At 54.4% G+C, this 20,642-nt stretch overlaps 4 protein-coding genes across 10 annotated transcripts in view; 1 reads left to right on the top strand and 3 right to left on the bottom strand.

Annotated features, from left to right (window-relative positions):
• LOC127607505 (membrane-associated guanylate kinase, WW and PDZ domain-containing protein 1-like) overlaps window positions 1-9,506 on the bottom strand; it is a 35,015-nt gene extending 25,509 nt beyond the window's left edge. For 4 of the 5 annotated variants that reach the window (XM_052075879.1, XM_052075880.1, XM_052075878.1 and 1 more), the window contains exons 1-2: window positions 8,990-9,505; window positions 1,699-1,815 (exon numbers count right to left, since the gene is read on the bottom strand). In XM_052075879.1, coding sequence (XP_051931839.1) covers window positions 1,699-1,815; window positions 8,990-9,287 — 415 coding nt within the window. In that variant the 5' untranslated portion in view covers window positions 9,288-9,505. Of the gene's footprint in view, window positions 1-1,698; window positions 1,816-8,989 lie in introns of all 5 variants that reach the window. The other variant, XM_052075881.1, reaches the window with a different exon arrangement.
• Window positions 1-20,642, top strand: part of LOC127607535 (cytochrome c oxidase subunit 6C-1) — a 116,822-nt gene that overhangs the window by 85,943 nt on the left and 10,237 nt on the right. The gene's annotated exons all lie outside the window — the stretch shown is intronic.
• The window catches only part of LOC127607517 (cytochrome b-c1 complex subunit 1, mitochondrial-like), a 117,017-nt gene that overhangs the window by 43,608 nt on the left and 52,767 nt on the right, over window positions 1-20,642 (bottom strand). The window lies entirely within an intron of this gene.
• On the bottom strand, window positions 10,921-19,512 carry LOC127607510 (6-phosphofructo-2-kinase/fructose-2,6-bisphosphatase 4-like). Of its 3 annotated transcripts, none has more exons than XR_007964095.1 (14): window positions 17,207-17,607; window positions 15,760-15,876; window positions 15,592-15,688; window positions 15,451-15,517; window positions 15,288-15,362; window positions 15,065-15,121; window positions 14,832-14,953; window positions 14,030-14,237; window positions 13,813-13,959; window positions 13,616-13,720; window positions 12,582-12,711; window positions 12,263-12,366; window positions 12,127-12,191; window positions 10,921-11,490 (listed from the first exon to the last, which is right to left on the bottom strand). XR_007964095.1 is itself a non-coding variant. In XM_052075893.1 (14 exons), the coding sequence occupies exons 1-14, from the start codon at window positions 19,392-19,394 to the stop codon at window positions 11,431-11,433; spliced, it is 1,365 nt and encodes a 454-aa protein (XP_051931853.1). In that variant the 5' UTR covers window positions 19,395-19,512; the 3' UTR covers window positions 10,921-11,430. The 3 variants fall into 3 exon arrangements, 2 of the variants coding, with proteins under 2 accessions (XP_051931853.1, XP_051931852.1); XM_052075893.1 differs by lacking the exon at window positions 17,207-17,607 and adding an exon at window positions 19,343-19,512 and having other exon boundaries at window positions 12,263-12,325; XM_052075892.1 differs by having other exon boundaries at window positions 12,263-12,325; window positions 17,207-17,603.

Raw genomic sequence — 20,642 nt, forward strand, 5'->3', positions numbered from 1 at the left:
GACTCGGCTGTGACTAAAACCTGTCGAGCTCGTCTTTAACGTGAGCGGGTGCCAGGTGGTAGTTTTCAAAATCTTCATCGGATGTACAAGTAACGCAAGTCAGGGATGGCAATGGCTAGTGATGAAAAAAGTGTAAACGGGGCGTGGCCTGGAGGGGGCGACCAATCACAACAAGTAAGACATCATACCCGTCCAATCGCAGGGCTGTTTACAGTCAGAAGATGGAAAGACTGATCGGGAGAACTTGTGAAGACTCGACGATAATGTACCTGACCCCCCCCCTAATATTTCCTCAACGGATTTAGACGATTCACAAAAAATGATCAATTTAAGAAATAAAACGGCGGATTTCCACGTATCCGCGGAAAATCGCCATCCCTGGTCAGTCGGATGTTATTGAAGATAATCGGATCTGTATCGATGTCAATTAGCAGCACAGGCCAGGCCACGGCATGAGCTCATGCTGAGAGATGTCTCATGATCTTTAACTCATTCACTCCCAAAGACGTTTCTAAACGTCTTTTCAGACTTGGCCCAGAAATGGCTGCTACTGAATGAGTTAACGTCCGCGGTGGAGCTTCTGTCCAACTGATGAGAATGGCAGTGCCGGCAAATATGGGGTCCGGTGCCATGTAATACTCGTTGTGGACAGGCATTATGGAAATGATTGGGGGGGGGGCGTAAGGGACCATTCGTGTCCTGTGGCTCAGGCTCGCTACGCAAAGGGTAGGCGTGGCCGCCAAATTCATCAGAAGCCCCAACGTTTTTGGACTTAGGAATGCTCTAAACAGAAAGAGCCAGCACAACAACAACAAGAACAACAACAAGAAAAGCGGGTACATAAACGTTTGTACCATTGAGCCCAAAAGGTTTGTTAAATGGACTTGTGCTCTAAACGCAAGTGCAACAGACCGACTGGCCATTTATTTGTTCTTCCTTCGCCATCTTCCCACCGAGTCAGAAGGGCACAATGAACAAACTCATCGGGAAGCCAGCGGCGGAGAAAAAAAGCTTCAGGAAGAAGTCGGGGCTTCATATCACCAGCAAGAACGAGCCTTTTTGGCCCGCGTGTCAAATAAACTCCAAAGTCATACATCACTTTCATTTCTTTCATTCATTCATTCATTCATTCATTCATTCATTCATTCATTCATCTTCCGTACCGCTTGATCCTCACTAGGGTCGCGGGGGGTGCTGGAGCCTATCTCAGCTGTCTCCGGGCAGTAGGCGGGGGACACCCTGAATCGGTTGCCAGCCAATCGCAGGGCACACAGAGACGAACAACCATTCGCACCCACACTCACACCCAGGGACAATTTAGAGTGTTCAATCAGCCTGCCACGCATGTTTTTGGAATGTGGGAGGAAACCGGAGCACCCGGAGAAAACCCACGCAGGCCCGGGGAGAACATGCAAACTCCACACAGGGAGGCCGGAGCTGGAATCGAACCCGGTACATCTGCACTGTGAAGCCGACATGCTAACCACTGGACTACCGGGCCGCCCCCACTTTCATTTCATTAAAAAAAAAAAAAAAACAAGCAGCGATCCGACTTTCCTATTTCTTTTTACTCATGTACCATTTGGACTCACAGCTCGAAGCAGCCGTTTCAAGTCCAGTCAGTTAGTTTTTTGGTCAAATTTCCTCAAGCATCAAGTTGAATTCAAGCAGGCATGCGGCAGGTGCTGAGGGACTCACAAGGCACGGCGTGATGGTAGAGGTTGTCTCGGATGATTTGCTGCAGTTGGTGGTCAGGCGACGATTTCTGGAAGCGCTGGCTCAGATAGCGTTTCAGGTCCTTGTCCAGCTTATTTCCTGCCGTTGCGGACACAAGCGGGGAAACGGATGGTCACGGCATCAAAACAAATCCCGCGGACAATCCATCGCTCGTGGCGTAATAATGCCCGTCCGCGTTAGCGACCGCGCGAAACAACGCGCGCCACAAGAACGGGATTGCGTCCGATATGGCGCTCGTCGGCGCCTTCGAACCGATCTCCCCTTTCGATCAAATACCGTACGTCAGGCGTGTCCAAAGTCCAGCCCGCGGGCCGGATATGGCCCGCGGTCGAATTTCATCCGGCCCTTGGCCCCCGTCATAAAATCAGTGCCGTCTGGCCCGCAGGTTGGGCGCAATGGAACACGTGTTGCATTGACTGAGGTCTCGTAGACTGGTGAGTGATGTTTCATAGAGTACTGCTTCCCTCTAGTGGCTAAATGAGTAATAGCATTTAGACACTAGAGGGCATCACTCACGAGTTAACAAGACATCACTCCGTGTTTATATTGACTGATATGTCATATTTCAAATTCCTGTTTCAAATGAACCAAAAGAAATTCTTAAGATTGTTGAAATTAAAATAAAAATGGAAATGTGAAACAGACTGGCTTACTAAAATTTGTTGAACAATATTGTTCAATGTAAAGAATGTCAGCCAAGGTCGGCCCCCCGACATTTTGCCACATAAAATCTGGCCCCCTTGGCAAAAAGTTTGGACACCCCTGCCGTACGTTGTCACTTTGTGGCATCGCTGCCGAGGCCATCTTTGGTTTTCCCGGGCGAGCGGCCAGTCAGAGAGGGCCCTGGATTGTGTTTCCATGGAAACCGCGTACAGACTCGCGCGTGTTGAATAACACGATGGATATCGCGAGCGCGTGAATGCAGCGGTCGATGAAAGCAACACGTGACGCTTTCCTGACCGGCTTCTCGTCGCGTTACTTTTTTTTTGGGGGGGGGCGAGCACGTAAGCCAATTTTACGTCAGTCTTTGCAAGAGTTTGACTGATTGCTTTGCTTTTGCTCTTTCCCCCCCACCTGGAGGGGTCGACAATAAGACGTCGTCGCCCAGCGCGGCTCGCATAACAAGAAGTCGCTCAGTCAACGTTTGCTGACTTTTTTCCATCAGGGGGTCGCGCAAAAATCCGTCGGAGAATCTCGATGTGAACATCTTTCAAGCAAGTCGGCTTTGACGCCAATTGGATTTCGGCCCGTCCCTAATCGGCGAGCGGCTGAAGCATCGCGACTTATGTCGAGCGACGTCGAGACCAACCAATCTCCCCGAGCGAAGACTTGGTCCCGGGGGCTGCAGTTAATCAGATCATCGGGGCTGATGGCGACTCGGTTGATTCAGCCCGCGGCGGCCGTGTACAGTTAACATGGCGCCTTGTCGTGATCCGGGCTTAGCCATATGTTCGAGAGCGGGTGGAAGGAACCCGCGTGACCCTCAACCAAGGGGGAAATCCTGGGCCCCGAGCCGCATCAACACCGATGTTTGACAATGCGTTTCCACAAACACACGACAGGTACGCAAGGCGCAAGACGACTATTTCCGTCCCTCCAATGTGCATCCTGGTATCGCAGGAGTGGCTGCGCCCCGTATCCATGGCAACAGCCGCCAGATGAGTAAAAACAGCGCGGCGGCGGCGTGATCGGCGGTCACAGTCCGCCGCAGTCTGCTGCCACCCTCTGGTCTAAACGAAGCGTGACAACAACAAAAGGAACGGCAGACGGGCGGGTTGACGTCTCTTGTCTCATGTGACCGGCCGTCCCGTCGGCTGCCAGATTTCACGCCGGGCCCACGCCTCAGCACTTGATAAAGCCGACGTGTCATGCGGGAAGAATGATGGGCGCATCAAATGAGGCCGGAATGTGACGAGAAATTCAATGAAAAAGTCAGAGCAGAGTTCAGGGCCCGCCCCCTAGTGAGCTTGTCTCCTGCTCATCGGCGCCCCTGGTGGCTGAAATGTATAAAATAAAATAAAAAGGGTGGATGCAAACTGTGGAAGCGGGTCATTAACGGCGCCACCTTCAGGGGGGTGTTGTTCAGCACAGCGCGTGTGTGAGTGTGTGTCGCTCACGTCAAGTCACGTTGATTTCTATGGCCCTTAATCACAAAAAAAGGAATCTCAAAGGGCTTCACGTGCCCAGTCAAGTTGACACAAGTATTCACGACATCCCCCCCGAGCCGAAGCCCCAGGAGGGAAAAGGGAAAAACTCCCAAAAGCCCATCCAGGGAAAAACCTTGAGAAAAGGCCGCAGACGGGGGCGGGGATGGGGCGACCGGGACCGTCGCAACAGAGGCCGAACGGGTGATATGTCACACGTTCTCGGACCCGGAAGAAATCATCACAGCAGCGCCTCCTAGTGGCGGAGCCGGCCAGCAAAGGCCAGCTGCTGCATGAAACACGCGCACGCGCACGCATGCACCGGCACACGTGCCTGCGTGTCGTTTGGTAAAATGGCAGCAATTAACGCTCCCATTTTTTTAAAATGATGGGGGGAGGGGGGCAAACAAACATGAATTTCCCGTCACAAAGTTGCACGTTCCAGTGCTGCGGGCTAACGCGCGAGCAGTCACTGCTCATTACATCGGCACGCTCCTTTCTGGGTCAGCATCAGGCAACACTCAGCCACGGCCGCGGCCGCGACTGCAAGCCGGACACGCGCGCGGTAATTAGCTTGCGATCGCAGGCTAAGGCCTCGGAAGGGAGCGACGGCAGTCCCGAAATCGATCCAGAATCAAGCGGCGGCCGTCATCAAATTGATCAATGAACAGACGGAGCGAAGTCATTCGACGGCATTGAGCCGACGTCGTCACGGAGACGGCGACGCCCGTTAAGTCTTTTTTTCAAGCGCCGATCCTTCGCCGCCCATGAAAATGTTTCTTTAGCGCACGCCCAGTAGGAATGTCAAAAGATAGCCCTCGCCCCGAGCGCGGCAAAAAAAAAAAAAAAAAGGATTCTTTGTGCTCTCCGCAGTGTGGCAATTCCGGCAGAGATCAGATGACTTTGCCGCATTCTCAGCTAATCGGCGAGGGAACACGAGCGGGCGGCGGGAAGGTGGCCGAAGGATTCGCGTTGTTTGCCGATCGCCGGCGTACAAATTTGAGAACCTTGGCGCAAATCGGGTTTGCCTGCTGCGGGAGGAGCGAAACAAAACAAAACAAAAAAAAAAAAAGAGACGCGTTAGCAAGAAAAAGGTCACCGTGGCCTCCGTTCGGTGCGGGAACACAAATAAAGCCAAGCTTCTTCCGGAGTTTCTCAGAGAGACGGCCAGCGAACAAAGGGGGCGCTGTCCCAAACGAGACGCGCGGCACCGCGACGACAAAACTTGTTAAAAAGCCGGACAGAAATTGTTTCGGGGGCCCTTTCGTTATTTTGGCGGATGAAAAATGAAGTGAACAGGACTCGGCTCTCTGCCCCGCGGGTGTCGTCGGGCTGACTTGGTCAAATCTTTAGACTCGGCTCTGTAATCCCCCCCCCCCCCCCAAGAAGGAATGGGTTTGCCGCAGTTGTCGCCCCCCCGTTGACTCCCAACTGCCCTTGGGTGGAGAGGGACGGCCGCAAAGATTGCAATCGATGCCCGGGTCCAAAACGTCCTTCCCATGACAGCCAGCCGCTAAGCTAGCGGGCCGAGTGACGTCAGCATCTTCTGAGCCCGTAGGAGGGGGGGCGGGGGTGGGGGGGAAATTAAATCCACCGTGCCACTGCAATGTATTTTCACCCATGCAGACGGCGCTTCGGACACATCCTTCACCTGTTGATGAAATGTAGCGGAGGTGCGCGCTCAGTTGACACAAAGCGGGGGCCAGGGGGGGGGGGGCGGGTCTGGCCTTTGAAAGTGATGGGACGCGCTTCTCTCTCGCCGCTTGTTAGGTGTCATACTTGTGCAAGATTGTCTTGCACCCCAGTGACCGTCCACTGGAGCCAGAAGGCGATGACGGGGGGGGGGCCGTCAAGCAAAGGAATGCCGGGAATGCCGTCTGTTCATCCTCACGCAACTCAACAAAGTCCAAAGCCCGCCCGCCCCCCCTCCGCATGATCATGAGACCGAAAGCTTCTCCTCCCTCCGCCGGCTCGCCAGTTATCAGACGATAGCTTGGGCTTCCAGCTTTGCCGCGGAAGCCCAAAAGAGAGGCCTCGTTTGCACGCCGGGGGGGGGGGGCAGAAGCCGGGTGACGCCAGAGTTCTCCAAGATAGCACCGGGATTTGGAGGGAGGGGGACCACTTCCCACACCAATTCAAGCATCTTTCGTGCCGTCGAATGGCAAAAACTCCCACGGGCGCGCACGTGCGGCGCCATTTCCCCAAACATGGTCGATTACCCCCCTCCCCCGCCCGCCGCCCCGCCCCTCCCTCAGCCCAGCGCAGCCGCCGACAGGTGCAGCACAAGAATGCGGCGGTTTCGCTCCAACCTGTCAGACGGGCCTTGCGACACAGACAAATAGAAAACACTTCAACCAAACTGACGGGTCCGTCCATCGCTTTCGGATGTGCGGAATGAGCCGACTCGGCATCGGCGCCGGCATGGCCGCCGCGGCGCCGTTTTGCGCCCCCCAAAAACCACCGATTCAAGAATGTCAAGCGAGGGCCCAACCTTGAGGTGGTTGACCTTTGCCCTTTGCCCTGAGGAAAGCAAGCGGCAAATCAAGAGTTTCCCTCCAAACGTAGTTGCGCAGAGAGTTGCCACGCGATGGCGCCGGCCGCCATTTTGTTGCCGTCGCCGAAACGCAAAGAGTCACCATTTGCTCGGCCGTCACGTGATCTTCCTACGCGGCGCCGCCGGATAAGTCAAAAGGGTCCTCGGTGTGTGCGAAACCTTTGCCCGACCGTGCAGGAAATGCCAGCAGTCCACAATGCTTTGAGGAAGTGAGGCAGGAATTCGGGGCAGGGGGGGGGGGGGCAAGGAGGGGGGTATGGGAGCCCCACAATAACAATGTTTAACACCTCAACACTTGTGTTTCCAGCTGTTGTGTCTGATAACACCGTTCATGTGTATGGGGGGGAGGGGGGCACTGAAGGAGCAACGCCGGATTTTTCTTTGGGGGGCGGGGGGGGACTTTTGACCCCTTCTGAGGAGATGCCAGCGCGATTCCTCGTCTCCTTTATATCGACGGAAAAAAATAAATATTTGTCGGTCCGTCCTGCAGTGCGCATTGCTCAGACATGGCAAGAGATTCGGCTGTAGCAGGGGGGGGGGGGGGGGTTGGGTGGGGGGGGGGGGGGGGGGGGGGTTGGGTGGGTGGGGGTTACGAGATGAATCTCCGGCGCCGCATTCCCAGCGCGCTCTCATTTGCAGGAATTCCCAGTCGGCAGATCCACGAAAATGACTCTTATCGGCAAATCGCATGTGATGCTGCGCCACAATAAAGGCCGAGAAAGCTGCTCGTCACGCGAAGACGTTTCGTTTGATTTTCAAGCTCTCGGGAACGTGCGTTTCCTGATGTTGACGCGAGACGACTCGCGTCAACCCCTCGGGAAGAGATTTGTCAAGGTAACTTGACCAACGTTTAGCTGGTGACTTGGATTTGGCGTCAAATGGCGCCGAGCGCCGACCCACACTCAAGACGATTTGATCCCAAGGGAGGTAAGGCGCTTATAGCCGACACTTCTTACCTTTCTCCCTCCTGCTCGTGTGCTCGCATTAAAAATAAAAGAGATCAAAGACATGCAAATTCAAGCCAGAGATCTTTGCGGAAGCTAAGCTGCACGGAAGCAAAGAGATTCCTTCAACAAAGTCAACCAGGCGCAAATCCACACGCGGCTAGCATGAGCGCTATCATCCAGAAGCTCTCATTAGCAAGGCGCTAGCTGAAGAGGACAACCAATTTAGACCTCAAGAAGTTGACGGGGGGCGGCCCGGTAGTCCAGTGGTTAGCACGTCGGCTTCACAGTGCAGAGGTACCGGATTCGATTCCAGCTCCGGCCTCCCTGTGTGGAGTTTGCATGTTCTCCCCGGGCCTGCGTGGGTTTTCTCCGGGTGCTCCGGTTTCCTCCCACATTCCAAAAACATGCATGGCAGGCTGATTGGACGCTCTAAATTGTCCCTAGGTGTGAGTGTGAGTGCGAATGGTTGTTCGTTTCTGTGTGCCCTGCGATTGGCTGGCAACCGATTCAGGGTGTCCCCCGCCTACTGCCCGAAGACGGCTGGGATAGGCTCCAGCACCCCCCGCGACCCTAGTGAGGATTAAGCGGTTCAGAAAATGGATGGATGGATGGATGACCGATTTGAATGCGGTTGGCTCTTTCGGCCATGGCAACGTGACGTGAGCGTCGTTGCCGTTCGGGATCCGCGCGTCCCCAAAGCAGTTTGCCATCGCTCGCTGGGAAGCTGTCACATCGGCTCGACGTCAAAGCCGAGCGGGGCCCTGCCGGGTCAAGACGACCATGAACGAGACACAACGGCCACCGCGCGAGGATGCCTGCTGCTCTCGTTTGGAAAGACAGGCAGCAGAAATCTTGTCGCAACCAAGAGAATCCACGAGACGGGCCTTAGAGATAAGGTGAGAAGCTCAGTCATCCGGGAGGGGCTCAGAGTCGAGCCGCTTCTCCTCCACATCGAGAGGAGCCAGATGAGGTGGCTTGGGCATCTGATTCGGATGCCTCCTGAGCGCCTCCCCGGTGAGGTGTTCCGGGCATGTCCCACCGGGAGGAGACCCCGAGGAAGACCCAGGACACGCTGGAGACTATGTCACCCAGCTGGCCTGGGAACGCCTCGGGATCCCCCGGGGAGAGCTGGAAGAAGTAGCTAGGGAGAGGGAAGTCTGGGCTTCCCTGCTAAAGCTGTTGCCCCCGCGACCCGGCCCCGGGGATAAGCGGTAGATGATGGATGGATGGATGGGCCCAATATTTTCTTTGAGCTTGCGGACAATGGCAGCCAACCATGGCTGACAAAAACCAAAGGCTTGAATGGGGACGCAAGGTTGGGAAATGTTTGGCTCAAATGTGAAAGAGGGAGTCGATGTCAGGAAATGAAAAGCATCAGGCGGATTGACTTGTCGGATCATCGTTTTCAAGAACGATCCTCTGGACCCGATGCCGCCCAGACGATTTTTCAAATTCATACTTTTGACTTGATGATTGCTCAATAAAGTTGAAAATCTCAACTATTGTGTTGATAGACGCAAAGGCGGATTGGGGCATAGGGTAGGGGGGTCGGGAGCGTGAACGTGCTGGCGGTTTGTCGCGAGTGTCGACGCCGCTTCGGTTCTTACCTGGCCTGACGGCTTTTAGCCGGACGGGACCTTTGCAGCTCTCGATGAGGGCCCGCACGTCGTACAGGGGTAATCCCGAGACGGGGGTGTTCTCCACCTCCAGAAGAAGCTCTCCGTCGTTTAACCGTCCGCTGTTGTAAAGCACTCGGTTCTGCTCGAGTTGCCCGACGAACGCGAACTCTCCGTTCTCGGCCCCGCCGCGCAGGGGCACGTTCAAGGCCCCCCGTGCATCTTTGGCTACGGCGCACTCGTTGAGTCGCGAGGTCCAGTGGTTCTTCCTCAACGCGGGGTTGGACATGCTGGCGAGCCTGACGCGGTCACAAAACGGCGCTTTTATTTCCGAGTGAAGCGCAGGAAACTTTCTCTCGCTCGCACCGAAAGAAACATGAGCGCCCCTGACAGCGGCGGTGTCGCGCGCAGGAATCAAGCCATTGCCGTCCACCTGGAAGTCACTTTTCACGCCGTCGGTTGCCTCCTCCGATCCTTCTTCAACATGTTTACTCGAGGTGAAGTCGTCCTGGAACGGAGTCCATCTACCGCGGTTGCCACTGAGCAAACGCTACACGAACGCCTCCTAAAACTCGCTGCAAATCCGGTTTCGGTTCACTTCGCTGAGGAGCTACGATTCGCCGTTCGCCTTGGCCAGTCGCTGATTCCTCGGTGGCCGGTTCAGGGCTGCTCTGACCAGGAACGGCGCCGGTTCTCCCGCTTGGGACACTGGACGCGGAACTCGAAACTCGTCGCGAGCGGTGCGCCGGGAATGTGCTGTGCTCCTGCTACGTTCACGTGCTGTGGGAAAGAGTTTATTCAAGGCGGATGCGCCTCGGGAATTCCCGTTGCGATTAGTCAGGTGTACGACAAACCACACGCTTTTGTGCGAACCCTTCTCCGGATCACTTTACTATTTTGAGTTCATCTTAATTGTGAGAAGTAAGTAAAAGTTTGCCGCTCACTGTGGAGAATTCGTTCACTTCAAATCCGCCCGTGTCAGGAACTGTACTCGACACGTAGATTTACATCGATCGACATCATAATTGCGGTTTGTGAAGGGGTGCTATTCAATTGAATTCTCCAGACGAACACGACATTGAGATAAAAGCCAATGAAATGATCTCATTTCAATCCATCGTCCGTTTTCTTTCAATCGTCCCTCGATTTAACGCATAGTGTTGGGAGCTCGTGAAGGCAACGTCCGTACACATGCGCATGCGCGACAGCGTGCAAACGAGTTAGCGAAAATGACTATCAACAAATCCAACTATTGTGATGAAGGCGATCGTGAGTATTATGGAGGAAGTGAAATTTCACCGATGTGCATCATAGGGACGAAGCGGGAACTTATTGATATTTGCGTAACCGCTGACAAGCCCGGTGGCCCTTGGTTACGCTCACCGCGATCCGACAAGTCAGATTGCTGCATTTCAGGTTGGACAAGTCGGCGTGCATTTTTATTTGTGCGTCAGAGACGCGAGTCTGCGTTAACTCTGCCCGTTAGGCCCTTTGAATCACACCGTATATTAGTGAACGGGAAAACACGTACTGCCTCCTCTTTGATACAATTCCTGATCAAGAATCAGAATCGTCTTTGTTGGCCAAGTATGTAGAACACACAAGGAATTTGTCTCCGGTATAACACGCTGCCATTAGTATCATCTTGAACGGGGTTTCGGGTTCTTCTTCGCTGACTTCAGTGGCTCGAGTTGGAGGCCAAACTGATTTTGCCCACTTCAACGTGACTCAACCGGTTTATTTCTGCCACTAGGAAGAACGGTTCGGCTTGAAGACTGGCATCGCTTGGACATTTGCACATTGATGACAGGCAAGTCCCTTTGCGCCCCTGTCGAACAAAAGCGGGTGGAATAAACCACAGAGTGTCACAAAGAAATGTCGATTCGACAACAGACGTTGACGAGAGTGGCCGTGGAGCATCGTTGAGTGAAGGGAGTTTATTTAGGAACAACACATCTTTTTCCGTCAGGTCTGTGACTGGAGGAAAAAACGACACCGTCAAAAAGCGGAGCGAGACTTCCATGATTTTCACTTGAGACATTCTACGCACTTGTGTAAGAATTTGAAACAGACAATGTGCAATGCTGTAAAAGTACAAGTAGCTTTGCGTTAAACAAAAACAAACTAACAGCGTTACATCGGTTCAAAGTGGTGAGGGGAAAAGAAAAGAAGGAAAAACTTCATGGGACAAAACTTCACATGCGCACAGCAGTCCCTTCATTTGTTCTCCCCAAATGGGAGCGTGCGCACGACAACAACGAGCTCCGCGTCATATTTTCAGAAATAATCAAGAGTGAACTGGATGCCAGTCAGCGATCATCGATGGCGTCACCCGCGAGCGGACACGCGAGTGCAGTGCAGGCAGCGCGGACGGCGGAGAGCAAAGAGGCGGGGCGGGTTGCGCGAACGAGGCCCCGTGGAGGTGCGCCGCCTCATTGGTGGGCCGGCACGGTAAGCAGAGCCTCCTCCGACATCCGCGACACCTCCACGTTCTGTTCAGCAAACACACAAAAAACAAGGCGGGCTAACGTCGGCGGGCTGTTTGCTTTTCAACGGTCACAAGTGTCAGGTTAGCGAGCCGCGTGACTCCACTAAAGTGAGCGACGGGACATATTTAGTTTAGATTTAATTGGAAAGGGCGCGTTGTCCATTTCAGGGCGGCCCGGTAGTCCAGTGGTTAGCACGTCGGCTTCACAGTGCAGAGGTACCAGGTTCGATTCCATCTCCGGCCTCCCTGTGTGGAGTTTGCATGTTCTCCCCGGGCCTGCGTGGGTTTTATCCGGGTGCTCCGGTTTCCTCCCACATTCCAAAAAACATGCGTGGCAGGCTGATTGGGCACTCTAAATTGTCCCTAGGTGTGAGTGTGAGCACGGATGGTTGTTCGTCTCTGTGTGCCCTGCGATTGGCTGGCAACCGATTCAGGGTGTCCCCCGCCTACTGCCCGGAGACAGCTGGGATAGGCTCCAGCAACCCCCGCGACCCTCGTGAGGATGAAGCGGTTCGGAAGATGTCCATTTCTTGTGTCCAGACAGCAATTTGATTCGGGTCGCCACGTTCGGCCGCTGAAGCGATCCGGTTCCGTCCGGTCTCATCGCACCGAATATGGGTCAGCGTGTGGTCGTACGCACCTCTGGTTTCTCTCTGTGCGTGTTGACGGCGTCTACGTTGAGGCTGATGGACTCCACCTTACACCCTGAGGAAAGAAGGCGGGGCCTGGTTCAAAAGAGTGCCGGTCGGCATCGCTCGAGGCTGAAGCGTCCTTACCGTAGGCCACCGGCGTGAGCTTCAGCACGGTGTGCAGCGGACACTTGAGGTAGGGCAGCTCCTCTGGGTGCAAACAGACACAAAGACCATCACGGGACGTGGTGCTGCCACAACATCGGCGACGGGAAACAACGTTTTGGAAGTTAGACGTGTTGCTTGCTACATTTTTTGGGTGTGTGTGTGGTAAACTAATCTGTCCTCTTTCTTTTTTTCCTTTAAAGAGGCAAAACAAAACAAAACGATGCATTATTTCCGGTGCGGCGATCAATTATCGGCAGCGACGCGCTTTGTTCCAAGTGGTTGCGTCTCCCAGACTCACCTGCGGTCTTGTCCAGGAAGTAGGCCAGCAGGCAGCGCATGACGGCCTGGTGACAGATGACCAGCACGTTCTCCTGCCTCTCCAGCTCCATGATGACCGGCTCCAGCCGCTGCACCAGGTCCTCGTAGGACTGATGGAGTCCACAACACACAGGCAAATTTGGGATTGGACTCTGGGTGTCGATCGTCGGCGCCTACCACCTCAGACATGAACTTTGGATTCCAAATGGATTCGATACTATTCACTGGTGAGCTACAGGGAGGGCCAAAACGTTCCCGACGACGACGACGCCAAGCGTTTCTCCCCTTGAAGCGGGCGCAAAATAATCAACAACCCCCCCGTCTTGACTTTTTCTTTTGAAACGAGGCGCTCCGGGATGAAAGTGGCCAAAATGAAACTCCCAAGAGTCAATGTAAAAAGTGTGCGAGGACACACCTCACACGGTTCTCAATGAGGAGGAATCAAAGATGGAGGCCAATTGCATCTGCAGAATCTCAATATTTTTTGGGGGGGGGTTGGGGAGAGGTGTCCGGGCTCTCCCTTAGAGATAAGGTGAGAAGCTCAGTCATCCGGGAGGGGCTCAGAGTCGAGCCGCTTCTCCTCCACATCGAGAGGAGCCAGATGAGGTGGCTTGGGCATCTCCTGAGCGCCTCCCCGGTGAGGTGTTCCGGTCATGTCCCACCGGGAGGAGACCCCGAGGAAGACCCAGGACACGCTGGAGAGACTATGTCACCCAGCTTGCCTGGGAACGACTCGGGATCCCCCGGGGAGAGCTGGAAGAAGTAGCTAGGGAGAGGGAAGTCTGGGCTTCCCTGCTAAAGCTGTTGCCCCCGCGATCCGGCCCCGGATAAGCGGTAGATGATGGATGGATGGATGGATTGGGGAGAGGACCGTGGGGAAAAAAAATGCTACCATATTAAACCACAATAAAAATTAAAAAAAGGATCGTTGAGCCCCCCTGTGAACTCCCTATCACGTTTTGCCAAGAAACACGAATGTAGCGTTTGTCTCCCATCTCGCATGACGTGACTGACCTCTCCTTTCGGGTAGCGGTAACGGTACTTGTCCTGGTCCCGCAGTGCAAACTCCAGAGGGTAGTGCTCTTGAATCGCTTCATACATCATCTCTTCACATACACCCTGAAGTGAGCCCCGCCCCCCCCCCCACACACACACACACAAGTATGAGAAAAGATGGCGCGCGAGCATTTGAGCTGAAGCTGGGCACTCACGGCGTCAATCTCGTTGAGGACCTTCCACTGCTCGTAGGGCACGTCGAGAGCTTCGGCCGTCTGGATGGTTCTCTTCATTTGACTGGTCCACACCTTCAGCCGGTTGATGCCCTGAGCCCGGATGAAGTGGGCCAGCTTCTTGGCAAACTGCAAACAGGAGAACGAGACACGCGTTGGGTTCCTCCCGCCAACACTTGGGCGGCCATGTCTTGCGCACCTCTTTGCCTCTGGCCGTGAGCCCCGAGTCCCCCCCGATGCGACCCTTGACGTTGAGCTCGCTCTCGCCATGGCGGCACAGGTAGATGGAGCGAGGCGTGATGTGGATGTTCATGAGATAGTAGACGATCCGACTCTGGATGTGGTCCAAGACCCGGTTGACCAAGTAGCGCTGACCCACGTCCATAATTTTGATGTAGGAGAGCTCCCTAAACGGAGAGCGGAAAGAAACAATCATCACGCGCGGCCCTTCGTGCTTGACTTTCGGATTTTTTGGGCCAGTCAACACTCAATTTGGCTTCTTGATTATTAGGGAGGGCGGCCCGGTAGTCCAGTGGTTAGCATGTCGGCTTCACAGTGCAGAGGTACCGGGTTCGATTCCAGCTCCGGCCTCCCTGTGTGGAGTTTGCATGTTCTCCCCGGGCCTGAGTGGGTTTTCTCCGGGTGCTCCGGTTTCCTCCCACATTCCAAAAACATGTGTGGCAGGCTGATTGGACGCTCTAAATTGTCCCTAGGTGTAAGTGTGAGTGCGAATGGTTGTTCGTCTCTGTGTGCCCTGCGATTGGCTGGCAACCGATTCAGGGTGTCCCCCGCCTACTGCCCGAAGACAGCTGGGATAGGCTCCAGCACCCCCCGCGACCCTAGTGAGGATCAAGCGGTTAGGAAGATGAATGAATGAATGAATGATTATTAGGGAAGCGGGGGTGAGATTCCACACTCAGCCACGGGGTGGCAGCACGCAAACAAGCTGTCGGCATGCCCGCTGCACCATTCCAACGGTTTTCATTGCATTCACTCCTCACCTGTCCAAGACCTCATCCAGAGTTTCATACGAGTTTTCATAACATTTGATCCTCCTCATGAAGTCTTCCACCGCCTCCTCGGTGTTGCAATTTGTGTAGTCGGGGCTGCCCAGCTTCACTTGCTAAAGCAGAAGCACACACACACGAGAAACCATGAGCGCAAGAGACGCACACGCTCGTCAGCTCGCTCGTTGGGGCCTCGTGTCATCTGAATTGCAAATCCGCACGCTCACCACGATATTCTCCTGGATCACATCGGGGTCTTCGCACACAGACTCCACAAAGAACACCTGAGGAAGCACGGCCACAAGTAAGTCCTTCGGCTCAAGCATGCCGCGGCCTGTACAAGATGAGCATTTTGGGGACCTGAACACCATCGGTGGCGACACCCATCACAAGATGGCGTGGCAAATATGGCGGGCTCCGAGGCAATGGGGGGGCAGATTGACTCCTTACCTTGAGGCCATTCTGCTCCGCAAACTCGATGATGGTTTCCCTCCTCTCTCTGGTGGTATTTGTCGCGTCAAAAACCTGCGGCCCCCACCCACCACAAAGAGAGAAAAAACGATGAAGGCGCCACCTGAGGCGACATCCGACACCTAAGCGCCACGGGACCAACCGCAACTTGGCCTCCTCCTTCCGCGAGGTACTGCCGTACATCGTTTAGAGCGGCCGAAGCGCATTGTCTGCAAAGGTCACATGGAAGGAAGCCCGATCGATGATGGAGGTCAAAGTCAAACGCCGCCGACCAGACACTCACCTTCTGATCTCTAATCCTTCCTCATTGTCTGGACGGAAGAACTCAAAGGATTTGTAGATCTTCACACACTCTCTCCTGTACTGTCCTACGTTGAACTCTGGAGAAGACAGAAGGATCCATCATCAATTTGAGCACAACTCCTGATTTCACCTTGAGCAGCAATGGCACCTCTGGTGGGAACCCCGATCCAGTTGAGGTAGCGAGTCAGCTTCTTGGAGATGTAGGTCTTCCCCCTGGCAGGAAGGCCCACCGTCACGATCAGGGTAGGGCAGTTGGTCATACATACTGTGGCGGAAGAAAGGGAGCAAGGTCGTTCATTGATGGGGGGGGGGGGGGGGGTCACTTTGATCGCCGCAAAGAGGACGCTGGCGACGGAGCCTAGCGTGCGACCGACGACGCTTCTCACAATCCGAACCGGGCGCGTCGCATTAACAGTCAGTTGCCTCACCGGGACAGCGTTTTCACAGATGACTGGGTGAGAGGGCACGGTGGCCAAACGGCATCTCTGTGCTCAACTCACTATCGCTCGCGGTTTCACTGCTTTCGCCCCAGCACGAGAGATCCGAGACAGATGCCAAACACTCCGGCGAGCTCTCTCCGCTCAGATTAGGCAGTCGAGATTCAAAAATGTATTCTTCGCGTTACAGCACTTGAGCACAGTATGTGTCACGGCTGCCTTGTTGGTCGCTTGTCACACTGCGCCATCCGACTAAAGCAGGCATGTCCAAAGTCCGGCCCGCGGGCCAAATCCGGCCCGCGGTCGACTTTCATCCGGCCCTCGGCCCCCGTCATAAAATCAGTGCCGTCTGGCCCGCAGGTTGGGCGCAATGGAACACGTGTTGCATTGACTGAGGTCTCGTAGACTGGTGAGTGATGTTTCATAGAGTACTGCTTCCCTCTAGTGGCTAAATGAGTAATAGCATTCACTAAATGAGTAATAGCATTTAGACACTAGAGGGCATCACTCACGAGTTAACAAGACATCACTCCGTGTTTATATTGACTGATATGTCATATTTCAAATTCCTGTTTCAAATGAACCAAAAGAAATTCTTAAGATTGTTGAAATTAAAATAAAAATGGAAATGTGAAACAGACTGGCTTACTAAAATTTGTTGAACAATATTGTTGTTCAATGTAAAGAATGTCAGCCAAGGTCGGCCCCCCCGACATTTTACCACATAAAATCTGGCCCCCTTGGCAAAAAGTTTGGACACCCCTGGACTAAAGTGTTCAAGTGGCGTTGAGTCGTGTCGCTCCAGGGACGCCGGCGTCAAGCGAGGACCCCGTCCGCGTATATAGCACCGATCAGCGCAATGTCGAGCGAGGCAGCCGCGGTCCGCTACGCGCCGGCTACTGCCACGCTTGGCCATAATCGTTCCGAGGCGTCTCGGCTCCTTTCTGCTCGGCTCCTCCAATGTGTGACGTCAGGTGCAAGAGGACCGCATTAGCAGCTAACGGTTTAAGCTAGCAGCACACGACGGCAGCCGGCTTGGCTGCTTTAGCGCCCGGCGTTGAAAGGAAAGACGTAACCCAAATATGAATGCCCCCCCCCCACACACACACCCTAACAATAATAACAGCTTGTCCGATGCCACGCCGACGCCGTACGTACCCTTCCTTTGAGAAATGTGCCTCTCAGGCAGGCCATTTTTACACGGCATCCAAATCTTCTTGAGGGGATTTTGGGTGAGTTCCCGCGGATTCAGATTCGAAGTCAGAGGCGAGGGCGGCGTGTCTTCCATTGCGTCCTGCGGCGACGTGGATGCCGCCGCGGGGGGCACTCGGGGTCTTTTCCCGTGATGCTCCTCCGAAGGTGACCGGGGCTTCATGGTCGGAGCTCGAGGGACTAGGATGCGACCGCCCGCCTCCGTCTCGGCAGCCTCCCACTTGATCGCGCTATGTGACGTCACGCGCCGCCACGATTGGTCGTAACGACCCCAATGCGCGCGCAGCCACATTTCCGCGTCGTCCGTCGTCACAGCGACAGCGCGCGTGACGACGGAAGACGTCGGCGAGGTCGCCTCTCGGTACATTTGGCCAGAGAATTTCATCAGTCAGAAAAAATATTTCATTGACTTTTTTTTTTTTACACTAACCACGGTAGGGGAGTAAGTAGCGAGTATTCGTGAGTTGACAAAATCCCGAGAATGATACTGCGGGGGACCTCGCGTCTCATTCCGGTTCTTGCCAGGTTCGGTGTGACGGAGCTGACGGTGCATCGGTAACCGTTAGGTGGCGGCATTGCGCTTTTTCCTTCGACCTGGCATATTGACGCCAACTTGGAGATGATTGACGTTATGTCCGCGAATCAAGCCAGAAATGTTGACAGTGACAACAAAGGATTTTCATCTCGCCTCTTTCGATTGGAACACAGGAGCAACGGGTCATGTGACCTACATGACACGAAAGCGTGGACCTCGCTTCAAGAGCTCCTTCATTCCCTGAACGGTTAAGGGTCAACCCGTCAGTGGACTCAAACGTGTGTCAGCACACAGCTGATCGTTTTTGGATGCATAGTGCAGTTTATGTTACAATATGAAGCAGACCTAGGTCGTTTGTAACGTTTTTTATTGTGCGTGTGGGGGGGTCACGTTAAAAATAGCTCCCGAGTTACCATTCATTCCAATTTCTTGGGTCTCGGTGGCCGTTCAAGACGAGAAAGAAGGTGAACACTAACCAACTGCGGATCGCGCGTGGCTTTGGGGGTGGGGGGGGGGGTAGGGGGGGGGATACGAACAGCGTGCAAATGGGGGCGCTGCGGTGCAAGGTTACTTCTCACGCCCGGTTCTCGCTATTCGGTGGACGGGTTCACTGGATTGTTTCGCACTCGTGGAGAGTTTTTCATTCACATGTGAAGAGTCTTGACTTTCAGCCACAGCTCCGGGATTTTTTTTTGCTCTCCCGGGGCCGAAGTGGGGGGTTATCAAATTTAAAAAAGCCCCGCCCCCCAAAAAAAGAAAGAAAACTGACGTCTGAAAAATAAGCCCATTTTAGTGAAACGATGAACCGACCTGTTGTGGGTCCAGAAAGTTGGACCAAAAAAAATGGGCGTGTTGGACCAAACAACCCGCAAAGTTGGGTCAAAGGGACACAAGTAGTGACCCGGTCCCATTTCTGACCGACTGTGTGTATGTGTGTGTACAAACAATGCATTTTCTGGATCCAAAACAACACAAAAGTTGGGTCTTAAGGGCCCGGGTAGTGTATCGATCCTTTTTTTGTAGCAGAATCGCTTTCTTTTGGACTCAGCGGGGTGTAGGTACAACTTCAGGGCAGTCACCTCGAAAAGCGGGCCCCCCCCCCCCCCCCCCCCCGCCTTAGGTCTCTCCCTCCTTCGAGCAGCTAACAGCTAACAGCTGATTCTGCAAAACGCCGCCTGGCACCGCTAATTTCCAGAAGGCTACACGCTCCGCGTTCAACGAGCCGCCGAAATGCGCGAGAAGCTTCGAACGTGCATGGCGAGACAAAAAAAAAAAAAGAGCGCTCGGGCGACGAGACGGTTTCGTTTCAACGGCGACTCGACCGCGACGCGTTTCGCGAAGCGGGGCGCAACGCGACGCGAAAGGCGGCGTCGGGAGCTTGTCGTCGTTGTTGTTGTTGTTGTCGCAAATGTAGGGGAAAGGTCTCGCCGACCGGAGACACACGCGCGGCGCGTCCGCGACGTCGTCTCCTCTTTGCCGCGCTAAGTCTCGAGTCCTGCGGCGTCACGACGGCCCGCGACAAGGTCGAGAAGCAGAAGCCCTCTTACCCGCTCTGCCCTGGTTCTGTTCCGGCTTGGATCGACCGGAGCAGGCCCTCATCGTGGGTCCGTCTGCCAACGGATGGAGCCAAGAGTCGAGCGCCTCGCTGATGCTTCGTCCTGCCAACCCTGGCGCGCGCGCGCGCACGCACACGCCCGCGCACAAATGAGTGGGCGAAGCCCCAAGCTAGACTTCCCGCAAAAGTGGACGGAATCAGGTAGCGGTACCTGCCCCCTTTGCACCCTCCCACAACGCGTGCAAACACACACGCACGCACACAAGGTCCAAGGAAGTGTCTTAAGATAAATGTAAACAATCGACTTCTCAAGCTACCAAAAAATAAATCTGTTTTTCTGAACCATACATCGATAGCTGTGACACGGAAGACATCAAGAAAGAATATCTCAAGGTTTGGGGGCAGCAGTTTTTTGGCCTGCATGAACTGCGAGGTACATGTGTGTGTCCACTTGCCTATTATGACACTGAGGACATGATAAAAAGAGAAAGAAAAAAAAGTCCAGCACAACCTGGCGGGGGGGGAGGAGCTTCAAAGCAAGTCGGCTACGGAATCTAGTTCCGTTTCCAGTGGGCGTCGCACCCATCCCTCAGGCTGCGAGCCCCGCAACCACCTTGCACGTCAGAACATACCAGTTGGACCAGTCTCGCTTCGCCTTATCGCAGTCCAAAACAAGGCACGCTCACCCCCCCACCCCCCTGCCCCCATTCACATTCTCCGGACATTCTTGCTCTTTGTGCATGCGCCACAAGAAAAGCAGTTAAGCAACGGCTTCGCGTAACGTCCAAAGTTAGTCAAGCTTCTCCGAACCATTCCACACAGCGTCCAACTTGGACACACGAAGAGACCGTTCGACTTTGTGACCTTTCTCGTTGTTACAGGGTTAACCGAGCGGGTGGGCGACGCCGTCACGCGTCCGTTTTCGATAGCCATGGCCGCATTAGGCTCAGGGCTAATGCTCAGCTGAAGGGGGCAGGTATCGAACCCAAAAACGAGCATCTTAACCTCTGAACCGCATTGGTGCCGACGACACCAAATTTCAGTGGAACATAACAAGCGTGAAGGATGCTCTCTTCCTGTTCCTGTTCCTGTTGCGCATGGATGTTGTCATGACTGGCCGCGCAATACGTCCGAGTAACACGCAAGTCACGCGGGTGCGCCGACAAAAGAAGTCATTCGCAACACGCTGTCAAATTCCCGCGCGCTCGGGTGACTGTCGATCTCGAATCCCAACAACAGCTGAGAGGTCACCGCACCCAATCGTGGCCAACATCCCGGATTTACAACCCTTG

Source organism: Hippocampus zosterae, chromosome 9, assembly GCF_025434085.1.
Source record: "Hippocampus zosterae strain Florida chromosome 9, ASM2543408v3, whole genome shotgun sequence".
In the NCBI taxonomy this organism is placed as follows: Eukaryota; Metazoa; Chordata; class Actinopteri; order Syngnathiformes; family Syngnathidae; genus Hippocampus; species Hippocampus zosterae.

What these genes read in the sequence shown, in the direction of transcription:
- LOC127607510 (XM_052075892.1), bottom strand. Translation starts at nt 17,552, where the DNA reads ATGTGGCTGCGCGCGCATTGGGGTCGTTACGACCAATCGTGGCGGCGC. An exon ending in GAAGGATTAGAGATCAGAAG is followed by an intron (nt 15,518 to 15,591) that starts GTGAGTGTCTGG and finishes TGACCTTTGCAG; the next exon opens with ACAATGCGCTTCGGCCGCTC. An exon ending in GCTCACGCCGGTGGCCTACG is followed by an intron (nt 12,192 to 12,262) that starts GTAAGGACGCTT and finishes TTCTTTCCTCAG; the next exon opens with GGTGTAAGGTGGAGTCCATC.